Raw genomic sequence first — 13,816 nt, 5'->3', positions numbered from 1 at the left:
ACCCATGTTGATATTGGGTCATAAGGTTATTCTTCTCCAGATACTCCAGTATAGTATCTCTTAGAAAACCCTCCAGGATTTTACCCACAGTTGAGGTTAAACTTACTGGCCTATAATTTCCAAGTTCAGTTTTTGTCCCCTTTTTGAATATTGGCACCACATTTGCTATACGCCAGTCCTGTGGTACAGACCCTGTTATTATGGAATCTTTAAAGATTAAAAATAGTGGTCTATCTATGACTGTGCTTAATTCCTGCAGTACTCGGGGGTGTATCCCATCCGGGCCCGGGGATTTCTCAATTTTAGTGATTTGTAGACGCCGCCGTACTTCCTGCTGGGTTAAGCAGGTGACATTTAATGGAGAATTTTTATCCCTGATCATGTTATCCGTCATGGGATTTTCTTGTGTAAATACTGTTGAAAAAAAGTCATTTAGCATATTGGCTTTTTCCTCATCCTCATCCACCATTTCACCCAGACTATTTTTAAGGGGACCAACACTATCATTTTTTAGCTTCTTACTATTTATGTAGTAAAAGAATATTTTGGGATTATTTTTACTTTCTCTGGCAATGAGTCTCTCTGTCTCAATCTTTGCTGTCTTGATTTGCTTTTTACAGAATTTATTTAATCTTCTGTATTTATTTAATGCCTCATCACTACCTACTTGCTTTAATTCTCTAAATGCTTTATTTTTATCTCTTATTGCGCCCCTTACAGCTCTATTTAGCCATAGTGGTTTCCTCCTATTTCTCGCATGTTTATTCCCATACGGTATATATTGTGCACAGGTCCTATTCAGGATGCTAATAAACGTCTCCCATTTTCTTTGTGTATTTTTATGTCTCAGGATATCGTCCCAGTTAATTGCACCAAGATCATCTCTCATCCGTTGGAAATTTGCCTTCCTGAAGTTTAGTGTCCTTGTAACCCCTCTACTACACATCTTATTAAAGGATACATGAAAACTTATTAATTTGTGATCACTATTACCCAAGTGACCCTCAACCCTTACATTTGATATGCGGTCTGGCCTGTTGGTTAATATTAGGTCTAGCAGTGCCCCCCCTCTTGTTGGGTCCTGAACTAGTTGTGAAAGGTAATTGTCTCTCATCGTTGTCAGAAACCTATTACCTTTGCTGGAACTGCAGGTTTCGGTTCCCCAATGTATTTCAGGGTAGTTGAAGTCCCCCATAATAATGACTTCTCCTTGAGTCGCTGCTTCATCTATTTGCTTTATGAGGATATTCTCTGTTGCTTCCATTATTTTTGGAGACTTATAACAAACCCCTATCAGTAATTTATTATTTTTCCCCCCTCCCCCTATCTCTACCCACAGGGACTCTACATTTTCATTAGATTCATATATATTATCACGAAGGATGGGTTTTAAGGATGATTTTACATATAAACACACGCCTCCCCCTCGCTTATTTGTACGGTCATTTCTGAACAGACTATAGCCCTGTACATTAACCGCCCAGTCATGGCTCTCATCCAGCCATGTCTCAGATATCCCCACCATGTCATAATTATGTTCAAACAACATTAACTCCAATTCCTCCATTTTGTTGGCGAGACTTCTGGCATTAGTATACATGCACTTTATGCATCTCTCTGTACCTCTATTCTTTCTTAAATTATTAACTGTTCTAACCCCACCCCTCATGCCACCTCCACCCCCAATGTCATTATTTGTGCCCAGGTCTCTATCTGCACTGTCTTCCCCTCCTATAAAAGGAATACCCTCCCCCCCGTCCCGTCCCTCCCCATTGAGGTGCAGCCCGTCCCTAGCGTAGAACCTGTAGCCAACTGAGAAGTCGGCCCAGTTCTGCAGGAACCCAAACCCCTCCTTCCTACACCAATTCCTGAGCCACTTATTAACCTCCCTAATCTTCCGTTGCCTCTCTGGCGTGGCACGTGGTACAGGAAGTATTTCCGAAAATACCACCTTGGAGGTCCTTGCTTTAAGCTTACAGTCTAATTCCCTGAAATCATCTTTAAGGACCTTCCACCTACCTCTAACTTTGTCATTTGTGCCAATGTGCACCATGACCGCTGGATCCTCTCCAGCGCCTCCCAGTAATCTGTCAACCCGATCAGCGATGTGTCGGACTCGAGCGCCAGGTAGGCAGCACACCGTTCGACGATCCCTGTCTTTGTGACAGATTGCCCTATCTGTTCCCCTAATAATTGAGTCTCCCACTACCAGAACCTGCCTGGCCTGCCCTGCTCTCCTATTTCCCCCCTTACTGGAGCAGACACTCCTCCGGCTTTCAGAGGACATGCCTTGCTGCAGCAGTGCTACTCCTGCACTAACACTCCCCTCCTCTGCCAACTTAGCAAACTTATTGGGGTGTGCCAGATCAGGACTAGCCTCCCTGGTGCTCTTCCCTCTACCCCGCCTTCTAACTGTCACCCAGCTAGCTGCTTCATTGTCCTGCAGCTCCAACCTAGCATCCCCCCCCCCTCATCTATCCCATTGAGCGTCTGCTCAGTGAGCAGAAGACTCCTTTCCATATTGTCTATGGATCTCAGTGTTGCCAGCTGCACATTTAGATCCAGTATCTGGGCTTCCAAATGCACAACGTGCTCACATCTTGCACAGCAGTATGCACCCTCGACCGGCTGTTCAAGGATTTCATACATGCGGCAAGACGTGCACTGGATGGCATTGGCAATAGTGGAGCACATCCTAATGGGGATTGCACCAGACAATAAGATAAGCAAAAATAAATTAAAAGAAAAAAAAAAAAAAAAGTATTACTATAACAGCAATTCAGTAAGACCTCCCTTGGAAACTCTCTGAATCTAAAGTCACTGAATTTCAAGTCACACACTTACCACAGTTCGCACTTACGCTCAGGTCACACTCGGCTCGTTCACACTCGCTCAGGAAGAAGATTTAAAAGAGGTTTTTTTTGTTTTTTTTTTCCCTTTTACCAGCACACCACCTTGCTGCTCAATGCACTTCCAAAAGGAGTTGAGCCCCAACCAGCTGCCCCTTATAAACCCTTAATTACTGTATGAACACCCACCCTTAATTAACCCCTTGTGAATATAGTTACACCTCAAGATTTAAATGCAATATAGTTTACCCTTAAAAACACAGATAGTAAAATAAGAGATTAACCCTGAAGAGAGAAAATATAGGTTAAACAAGCCCCCAAAGCCCCGCAAAAATTGAACAGGTAGAAAGCACTCAGCAACTTACAATTCAGCAACTCACACAGGTATTTGTTATAGGTTTTCCAAATACCTCTTCACTGAATTTCAAGTCACACACTTACCACAGTTCGCACTTACGCTCAGGTCACACTCAGCTCATTCACACTCGCTCAGTGTTTTTTTTTGGTTTTTTTTTGGTTTTTTTTTGGTTTTTTTTTCCCTTTTACCAGCACACCACCTTGCTGCTCAATGCACTTCCAAAAACAGATACACTATCATTTACAGTGGAAAATGGAACAAATTAAAACAGAAATGTGCTCCAGCCCGTGACCGGAGTACTATGCTGACCTCGATATATTGACCACATGTGTCTCCTAATGAATTTTTGCATGTTCCTCCAGCAGACTTTGATCAAAGTTGATGCATAAAATGTCAATCTTAATACATTTCCCACAAAGTTTCATTGAAAATCCCCTCCATATATATTCCAGCTCGGGTATAGTAGCAATCACATGGATTTTGCAAACTCATTCAGATGTAAAGTCAGTTGCAGATATTCTATTTCTGCTGCAAATTCGTTTCATTTCTGTTTTTTGTACACCTTTCATTTCCTTATGTAGCTGACGTGAGTATGTCATTTGTCAGGACTCATCATTATGTGTTCAGCGACTTCAAGTAAGGCTGGAGACACACGACCGTAAAACACGGCCAAGTGCTGTGTGATAAAACATTGCATAGGACCAGTGTTATTCTATGGAGCAGCTCAGATCTGCCCTTATGTTCTCATGCCGATTCGGCAGCATGCTGCCATTAGCAGCAAGACTCGGCTCACACACCCATTTCAAGTTTATTGGAGCGCTAGAAACATTGGACTGCACTCGAATGTCATCCCAGTGCATTCCGATATAGGGCAAGTCAGGGAATGGAGGAGATGGAGAAATTACTTTCTCCGTCTGCTCCACACCTGTGCTGCCATTCTCTGGTGAAGAAGGTCGGAGCACAGAGCACTGACATTCGGCTCACACAGCAGAGCAGGAGCCGAGGGTCATTAGAATATCATGTCTGATGCCACATGCTGGTGTGACTTCAGCCTAATACTGTAGAATTAATGCATTATTATTATTTAAAGGGAAGCTATCATTTGATTCATGGTACCCGATCCATTGGAAGCATGAATCAGACACCGCTGTAATGTTGCCGCCATATATGTTTTACTCCAAAGAGCTGCTGAGTTTCAGAATAAAACATTCTTGGAAAAGCCACCCAGGGACTATATGTCTCTGCTGACTAGTCCAAGTCCCCAGCAACTTATCTCACTCCCTCTATGTGAGTGTACATGGAGAGACATGTCAGTCAAAGGGATTGTGTTGGGGAGAAGCCTAGGGACCTGCATCAAACTAGTCAGTCGCGACGGATTGCGACAGTTGGCCACACGTTTCGTCTGTCGTTCACTGGATCCGTCGGAAATTTTGTGTCCGTTGGGCGGAGATAGCGGGCAAAATAACGTTTTTTTGTCTCCGTCGAAAAGTAGGACAGCGACGGATCCAGCAACGTCGGTCGTTGGCTATAATGAAAGCCTATGGGTGCAGGATCCATCGCTGTCCGTCAAATGACGGAATCCAGCGACGGATTCCGTTTTTTTTAAACTGAGCATGCTCCAATTATTATTCCCAGGTAGGGCAGTCGGATCCAGCATCACTTTTTCGCAATCTGCGATGGATCTGTTTTTTTCCAAAACTGCTGGATTGCGACTGATGTGTGAAAAAGGCCTTAGGCCTCATTCAAATGTCCATTTTAAGCACGTACATGAAAAAATGGTTCCACCGTCCTCAGTGTGTCCATTTTTACCATCAGTGCTTTTCACAGAAATAAATAAGTTATAAAGCTTCTCCTATACTTTGCACACATCCAGCACACGGATGGCTCACAGATGCTATCTGTGTCCTGTACGTTTTTTTCCCGGACTCATAGACTCATATTGGCCCTTTTCATCCGCGCTGCTAGAAATAAACGGACATGTCTTTGTGTGTTTTGCATGTGAAAAACATGGACGGGTGAACAGCAACTTAGATAATGGGTACATGTTCTGCCCATGAAAAAACGGATATAACGCATACAATACGGATGTCTGAATGAGGTCTTATCATAGATACTTGTGGAAGCAGGATGCATTTAAAAAAATGTACAAAAATCTTTCATCTATGATATATGTCCAGAAACTCTGATAATCCAGTGCTGGTTTTTGGTACAGACTACACGATAATCCATAATCTCTAGTAAACCAGTGAAATGAGCAGCGATAGCTAATGATGAGATTTCTCTGAATGTTGGCTGATTTCACCAGAGCTGCAGATTCTGAAGACAAAGCTCAGAGTGGACTGTAAAGAGAATTATACAGAAAATGTTCTCTCTTTTTCTCTCCTTTTATCATTCATTCTTAGTTTTGTCATAAAAACTGCGTCAAGATGGAATGTGGGAATTCACCCTCAATCAAGCAGTTACAAGCCTATGGAATGTTTGTATTGTTCTGGTTTTGTTCTAGATTGCCTTCTTGACAATGAGGTTTCACTCTCTTAATAATTGGGGACATTTGACAATCCAGCAGCTGTCAGGTCCTGATAATCCCAGCTGAAATGAGATGTTATAGTGCTATAATGTGCCTGTCTGGAGCACACAGGGTTAAATGTGGAATAAGCAATGAGGCATTGAAATTAGCTGCGCTCGCGACGCCGCGTGCTCATCCTAAAAGTTTCCAGGCGTTGTTCCTAATGGGAATTGGGATGAGTTGTGAAGCAGAGGATCCGGGGACACCTCTGAGTAGGGGAATAAGCCGCAAGTAATGATGTCAAAGCTCAGAGCTGGTGGTGGTCCACCTCAGCCTCTCCAGGAGAGTCACTCCTAACACAATCACACACTGGGAAGCATGAGATGCAGAGCTAGTCCACATTTTCATTCAGTCAGGCTGGTCCTTTCCAGAGGCAGGAAAAAGGCTGCATCCTCTCTCCTCATCCATGAATGCCGCTCTCCATTCCTTCCTCATCTGCTGTAAAGTTTGAAACAGGAATGATTTGTCAATTCCAAGGATGATATCGGCAGAGTGGGAGTCAGAGGGACTACAGACGGTGGGGATTGTAATGATAATCTGTGCATCGCTAAAGCTGCTACATCTATTGGGGCTCATTGATTTCTCAGAAGGTAAAGTCATGAAGACCACTTCTTCTGATTCTTCCTCATCTTTTTCCTTTTTCTTATTTTTTCTCTTCTTCTTCCTATACTTTTCCTTCTGTTTTCTTCCTCTCCTTCTTATTCATCCTCTTCTTGTAAATCTTTCACTCCCTCTTATTCTACTTCTTCTTACAATTCTTCCTCTCCCTTTTATTCTTATTCTTGTAATTCTTGCTCTCCTTCTTCTTCCACCTCTTCTTCTTCATACTATTCCTCCTCTTCATCATTTTCTACTTCCTATTCATATTGTTCCCCCTCTTCATCATCATCTTCTTCTTCTTCATATTATTCCTTCTCTCCTTCTTCTTCTTCTTCCACTTCTTCCTCTTCATGCTATTCCTCCTCTTCATCATGATCTTCTTCTTCCACTTCATATTATTCCTCCTTTTCTTCTTTCACTTCTTCCGCTTCATATTATTCCTCCTCTTCATCATCATCATAATCATCTTCTTCTTCATATTATTCCCCCTCTTCATCTTCTTCTTCTTCCTCTTCAAGTTATTCCTCCTCTTCTTCTTCCACTTCTTCCTCTTTATGTTATTCCTCCTCTTCATCATCATCATTATCATCATCTTTTCTTCCTCTTCTTCTCCCTACATTTCTTCGTCCTCTTCTTCACCCTCTTCTTCTTGTCCTTTTTTTTTGCTGTTTGTATCATCATTTTGCATTTAATATAATTATTTTGCATTTTGCAAGTTTTAGAACATTGCTATGCCTGCTGAATAATTACTTAACTGTTGGTGAAACATGCGCCAGCGAGCCGGGTACTGTGCCAAGATAATGATAATTGTTAATGCTAATTGGGACTTGTATTGCGTCGCAAATGTCTTGTATGTTGACTTTGTTAATTAGCTTGGAATTTTGCAATCCGCGTCATGTTAGGATTATTGCATAGAGCAGATTTCTATCATTTGATCCATATATACGGATGTAGCAGGGCTGAATTTGTCTTGTATGTGTCTCTTTTTGTGTTGTGCTTTGTTGGGCTTACATGCAGTCCTGTGTAAATCTGCATGATCTCAGCCTCGATATGTATGCACAGAGCTAAGATTGCTGTTTATTATTGAAAGATAATATACTCAATTATCTTATTGATTGAAGGAGGTACAGTCCCAAAAAGTTAAATTTTACAGTCATTTTTTGGAAGTCTACTAAGAAGAGCTGAACTTGTCATGTATAATGAAATCCTGAGTTAAATGACCAGTGTTCTCTGCAGTCCTATGCAAGACGTTTTCTGCAGTCCTATGCCACCTATGCCAGTCCTATGCCACCAAGTATCAAGTCCAGCTTATTGATAAGCTAAGCCCTTCTAATACCTAAATATCTGAGTAAGTTTCTCCTGCTGCACATCTGCACTGATGACGTGAGAACCTCTCTGTGTATCGCGGTGCTGCATTGAGCATACAGTACGCCTTGTAATTTCCAGATAACTACACTGAGATTGCTGCTCTTGATAAAGGATGGTCTTATTACTTTTTCCAGAAATAGAATGCTTGCAGTCGCCCTCCGCTAAAACTTGATACCAGCTGTCACCTTGTATTAAAGATCATATTAGGACTTTAATTGCGAAAACCTCGTTGTTTGCTGTTTGCTGCGGTGTAATTAGAAGAAAATATTATGTCTCATGGTAAAGTATACAAGAAAGAACGTGGCGAGTAGGGTAAACACAGGATGAATATTTAATGATATTTCCATGTAATAAGTTGACACACGACTGGTTATTACATTCACAGTCAGAAAACGTTTCTAACAGTATCGTTGCTATTGATTATTATCCTATAAATCCATAAAAGGGTCTATACTGTTATACAATGGGCCAGAGACAGGTATTGGGTGTAACTTTGTAGAATATTTGTCAACCTGATCCTGATTCCATGCCCCGACTGCAGGGCTTGTAGGGGGAGAGGATTACTATTCCTGGGGAACTTCCTGATTGGGGTAAGCCAGTCCCGCCTGGTAGCGGTCAGGGCTTTCACAATGCCCCAAACCCCATCACCAATCATTAATACTTAGCATTATTGCTGTTGGATGGACAATCAATCATCTCCCCTGATTTCTTCTGTAACATCACAATTTGGCTCTGCTGGAAATTCATGAAACATCTGCATATTTAATATTTATTAATCAGATGCATCATCCAATATTATCAGCCGCTAATGTACAGTCTCCAACAAATTATGCAAAGTAACCTTAGAGCAATTGTGCCGCTTCCCCATGATGATTTCGGTGATTTCCTACTCCATCTTCTCCTTGTCCTAGTCTGGAATTCTCGTCAACAGTGGAAACAGAAAGCAGATGATTTTTTTTTTAGGTACATCTACCTGGATCTGGTGATATCCGATGATGTCAAGTCAACTTCCGGACTCTGGAAGTTGAGTGCATTACCGAAGCGTGACCAAGTCTCACGCAGACTGTGGCCCCTCATCCTGAATGGCTGTTCTGTTGGTAGTGTTTCATTGCACGTCACAGCCCAGTATGAGCGTGCGCTGTAGAACATTTTCCTCTCTCCTTTTCTACTTTCAATGAGACACGCTTGCGGAGCCTTGAAAGGAATCTGCCACCAGGGTGCTTCTACCTAGTCTAAGAGGAGCATAATGTAGGAAAAGAGATCCTGATTTCAGCAATGTGCCACTTAGATTACTGGGGGCAGCAGTTTTGGCACAATCAGAGCTTTTTGATGTAACATGTTGCAGAGCTCAAAACGCTAACCCCACCCACAACCACAGCTTTCTGCGTACAGTTAGCTGCCTATTAGAGGAGGGGTCTTGGTCAGACTGCAATGCACAGGAGCTGTAGTCCTGTAATGTTAATCTCCTGCTGATAAAACACTGATTGTATTGAAGCAACAGCACACAGCCTAATAAGTGACACATCACTGAAATCAGTCTTCAGATTCCGTTTAAAACTGGTATGCACAACTCGCCTCTTAATAAATCGGCCCCATAGAGTAAACAATGAAAAATTAAGCCCCAATTCATTAAAGTGTTTATATCAGAGAAAATACTTTAAAAAGTTGCAAAATTTCTGTGCTACACAGAATAGCGCAATCATTTCATAACTTTTGACATTTCCAGTTCCACAATGGGTTGGAGCCAGGTTGGATTACGTTTTGACGCCCGCGTGTCTAATTCATGATGTGCTGTAGCATATACTACACCACAAATCTTGCTCTAGATTTGACTGGCTTAAAATTTGTGGAGAGGCGCACGTGGAGGCACATTCAAATTTTAAGACTTTTCATTAGGAGGCGTACACCTCTTAACAAATCAGGAGCCTCTGACTCCAACATGCCACCTCATTAAGACCGGTGGCGCTGTGAACAATGTTGTTCTTCATTAACTGTGATGAGTGATGAGCGAGCGTGCTTGGATATGATGTTATCCGAGTACACTCATGTGCTAACAGAGTACCTTCGTCTTGCTGTAATACTATATTCGTGTTGCTATGGCTGCATGTCTTACGGCTGTTCAACAACACATGCAGGGATTGTCACATGTGTTATGGCTGTCGAACAGCGACTCAAACATAGTATTCAAGCACGCCGAAGATACTCTATTAGCACATGAGCATGCTTGGATGACATCTTATCTGAGCACACTCGCTCATCACAAGTTTATACTCCTTGGCTTATTTTGATCTTTTGTAGTTTTGCTTAAATGGGTATTCCACCTTCACACATTCTTCTTACAGTTTGTTGTGCAAAAGTTGTGGTAAATGAATACAACCTTAATGTTTATGAGGAAAAAGCTAATATATTAAACACCTTCTTCTCCACGGTATTCACGGTGAAAAATAAAATGCTAGGTGAAATGCCGAGAGACAAAGAAAACCCTATATTAAAGGGTCACCAATCTAACCCAAGAAGAGGTGCAAAACCGGCTAAATAAGATTAAAATAGATAAATCCCTGGGTCCGGATGGCATACACCCACGAGTACTAAGAGAACTAAGTAATGTAATAGACAAGCCATTATTTCTTATATTTAGGGACTCTATAGCGACGGGGTCTGTTCCACAGGACTGGTGCATACGAATATTCAAAAAGGGCTCTAAAAGTGAACCAGGAAATCATAGGTCTACAAGTCTAACCTCTATTGTTGGTAAAATATTTGAAGGGTTTCTGATGGATGTTATTCTGGATTATCTCAATGAGAATAACTGTTTAACGCCATATCAGCATGGGTTTATGAGGAATCGCTCCTGTCAAACCAATCAAATCAGTTTTTATGAAGAGGTAAGCTATAGACTGGAACAAGGTGAGTCATTGGACGTGGTATATCTTGATTTTTACAAAGCGTTTGATACCGTGCCACACAAGAGGATGGTACACAAAATGAGAATGCTGGGTCTGGGGGAGAATGTGTGTAAATGGGTAAGTAACTGGCTTAGTGATAGAAAGCAGAGGGTGGTTATAAATGGTAAATTCTATAACTGGGTCGCTGTCACCAGTAAGGTACCGCAGGGATCAGTGTTGGGACCTATTCTCTTCAACATATTTATTAACGACCTGGTAGAAGGTTTACACAGTAAAATATCGATATTTGCAGATGATACAAAACTAGGAAAAGCAGTCAATACAAGAGAAGATAGTATTCTGCTACAAATGGATCTGGATAAGTTGGAAACTTGGGCCGAAAGATGGCAGATGCGGTTTAACAATAATAAGTAAGGTTATACACATGGGGAGAAGGAATTAATATCACCATTACACACTGAACGGGAAACCACTGGGTAAATCTGACATGGAGAAGGACTTGGGGATCCTAGTTAATGATAAACTTACCTGGAGCAGCCAGTGCCAGGCAGCAGCTGCCAAGGCAAACAGGATCATGAGGTGCATTAAAAGAGGTCTGGATACACATGATGAGAGCATTATACTGCCTCTATACAAATCCCTGGTTAGACCGCACATGGAGTACTGTGTACAATTTTGGGCACCGGTGCTCAGGAAGGATATAATGGAACTACAACGAGTACAAAGGAGGGCAACAAAATGAAAAAAGGGGATGGGGGAACAACAAAACCCAGAGAGATTAGCAAAATTAGGATTATTTAGTCTAGAAAAGACGACTGAGGGGCGATCTAATAACCGTATATAATTATATAAGGGGACAATACAAATATCTTTCCGTGGATCTGTTTATACCAAGGAAGGTGACGGTCACAAGGGGGCATTCTCTGCGTCTGGAGGAGAAAAGGTTTTTACACCAACATAGAAGAGGATTCTTTACTGTTAGGGCAGTGAGAATCTGGAATTCCCTGCCTGAGGAGGTGGTGATGGCGAACTCAGTCGAGGGGTTCAAGAGAGGCCTGGATGTCTTCCTGGAGCGTAACAATATTGTATCTTACAGTGATTAGATTCTTTATTCTGACGGAATATAGGCTGAACTGGAAGGACAAATGTCTTTTTTCAGCCTTGCTAACTATGTTACTATGTTTAACTATGCTGGAAAAAAAGACATGAAAACTGTGAGAATTTCTGCCCCTTTGGGAAACATGAATGCACAACAGTCACAGTAACTCTATTTTAAGGCAACCATCACCCGTTCAAAAAGTGATGATGTGGAGCCAAACCTTATAGTACAGTTCCGAGTTTTCTCTTGTAGGAAGCTGTACAACTGTATAGATATTATTACATGAGGGCTGATTTTAGTTCTCCACATTAAAACAATAAAGGTATCCCTTCATAGACAGCAAGCAGAAACCTTGAGAAGCAGAAGGGCTAAATACACAACATAAAATTTTATATTGATAAAAAATGATTTTGATAAAAAAATGATATATGCAAATTTCCTCTTCAGAGAGAGAAAGAGGACTTGAACTCTATAGCGCTAACTGTTGGTAGTAGCGATCCTACAAGTCACAATCACAATCGACCCTTTAACGAGTCTTGCAATATGACTTAGGATAAAAGCCAAATCAGAATCTCAATTGAGATTCTGATTTGGCTTTTATCCTAAGTCATTGTGACTTGTAGGATCTCTACTACCAACAGGTGGCGCTATAGCGTTCAAGTCCTCTTTCTCTCTCCGAGGAGGCAATTTACATATAAAATTTCCCAGAGGAGCATTGCACGGCAAATAAGCCTCCTTACCTTGACAAGCCAGAGCTGGCATGTCACTCTCCACAAGGAGAAACCTTACCCCTTAGACCTCGATAAAAAATGAATAGTTCTTACACCTGCAAGGATCTTTTATGTTATGTCTTGACACAAATATGGTGGTAAAGAACAAATCAAGAATATAGAATAAAGGAACTTTTCTTCAGACTATCAGCTCCTATAACAATTGCAGCTGTTACCGTCACAGCTGTCATCTCATCCTCTTTACAGCTGATAGTGACCTCGGGAAAGAAGGGGTTACAGGATCTTTTCTTCATATGTGTAATGATTCCACCTCTCAATGTTTCTAAGGCCGGGATCACACATGTGAGGAATACGGACGAGTCTCATATGTTAATACCCGGCACTGCCGCCGGCATTCGGATCAGAGCGTGCGGCCGCATAGCAATACATGGAGCCACATGCTCCGCTCCCAAGTGCCGGCGGCAGTGCCGGTTATTAAAATGCGAGACTCGGCCTTATTCCTCGCATGTGTGATCCCGGTCTTAGGATGCAGTGATTTACAGCTCAGTCGTCCAGTTTAGTGCAGGGGTGTGCTGAGCTGTCTGTGCTGTGATTGACAGCTCTGTTGTCCAGTCTGGTGCAGGGGCGTGCTGACTAGAGATGAGCGAACCTTTGAATGTTCAATTCGATTTGACTCACCGAACATGTTCTCTGAACAGTTCGATGAATGTACCTGAACCCCATTAAATTCTATAGGAGGCCAAATAAAACGTATACATAACACCTTAAGGGGTGACAAAAAGCTTCCTAAACAGCTAAAATTAGGGGCAGACACCATGAAAAGTGGCACCAATTGACCCACAGTAGAAATTTGCAAATTCCACAGCATCAGTCAACCATGTGCCATGCATGAGCTATCAGGTTATGGTCCAGCACTTACAGCTTTGAATTGAAGTTTCAGTGAGGACCTGGTGGTTAAGGGAGCGATGTAAGACATCTTAGCTGGGAGACCTGATACCTCATGCAACACCTCCAATTTTTTTTCCCTTTATACAAGCCACACTCTGATGACACAAACATCAGTTTCTTAGAGTACTATTGGTAGAAAAATGTAAGGAAAGTAGCACATGTTGTTGACTTAAAGTAAGTGCAGGTCTGTCTTTTTGGTAACCCTACTTACACAGGCAACCCACCTGATGGAGACCCAACTTGTAATCTCCACAGTTCAAAAAATAATGGTCGCACACCACGAAAGTGGCATCAATTTCCACAGAGTGGAAACAGTGTAATAGGCCTCTGACACACCTTCCACCACAGGCAATCCACCTGATGGAGACCCAACTTGGAGTCTCCACATGAA

General features: G+C 42.0%; 1 protein-coding gene across 2 annotated transcripts in view; it reads left to right on the top strand.

The window, feature by feature from the left end:
* Positions 1-13,816, top strand: part of KCNIP4 (potassium voltage-gated channel interacting protein 4) — a 976,654-nt gene that overhangs the window by 332,315 nt on the left and 630,523 nt on the right. Inside the window, exon 1 of one of the 2 annotated variants that reach the window (XM_073574667.1) lies at positions 5,573-6,363. The exons of the other annotated variant lie outside the window; for it this stretch is intronic. Coding sequence (XP_073430768.1) covers positions 6,252-6,363 — 112 coding nt within the window. The 5' untranslated portion in view covers positions 5,573-6,251. Of the gene's footprint in view, positions 1-5,572; positions 6,364-13,816 lie in introns of those variants that run through there. 2 annotated transcript variants of the gene reach the window in all.

Source organism: Dendrobates tinctorius, unplaced genomic scaffold, assembly GCF_039654945.1.
Source record: "Dendrobates tinctorius isolate UK_male_01 unplaced genomic scaffold, ASM3965494v1 ptg000039l, whole genome shotgun sequence".
Lineage (NCBI taxonomy): Eukaryota > Metazoa > Chordata > Amphibia > Anura > Dendrobatidae > Dendrobates > Dendrobates tinctorius.
Note: the sequence above shows the minus strand (reverse complement) of the source record. Positions and strands in the feature narration are given on the sequence as shown.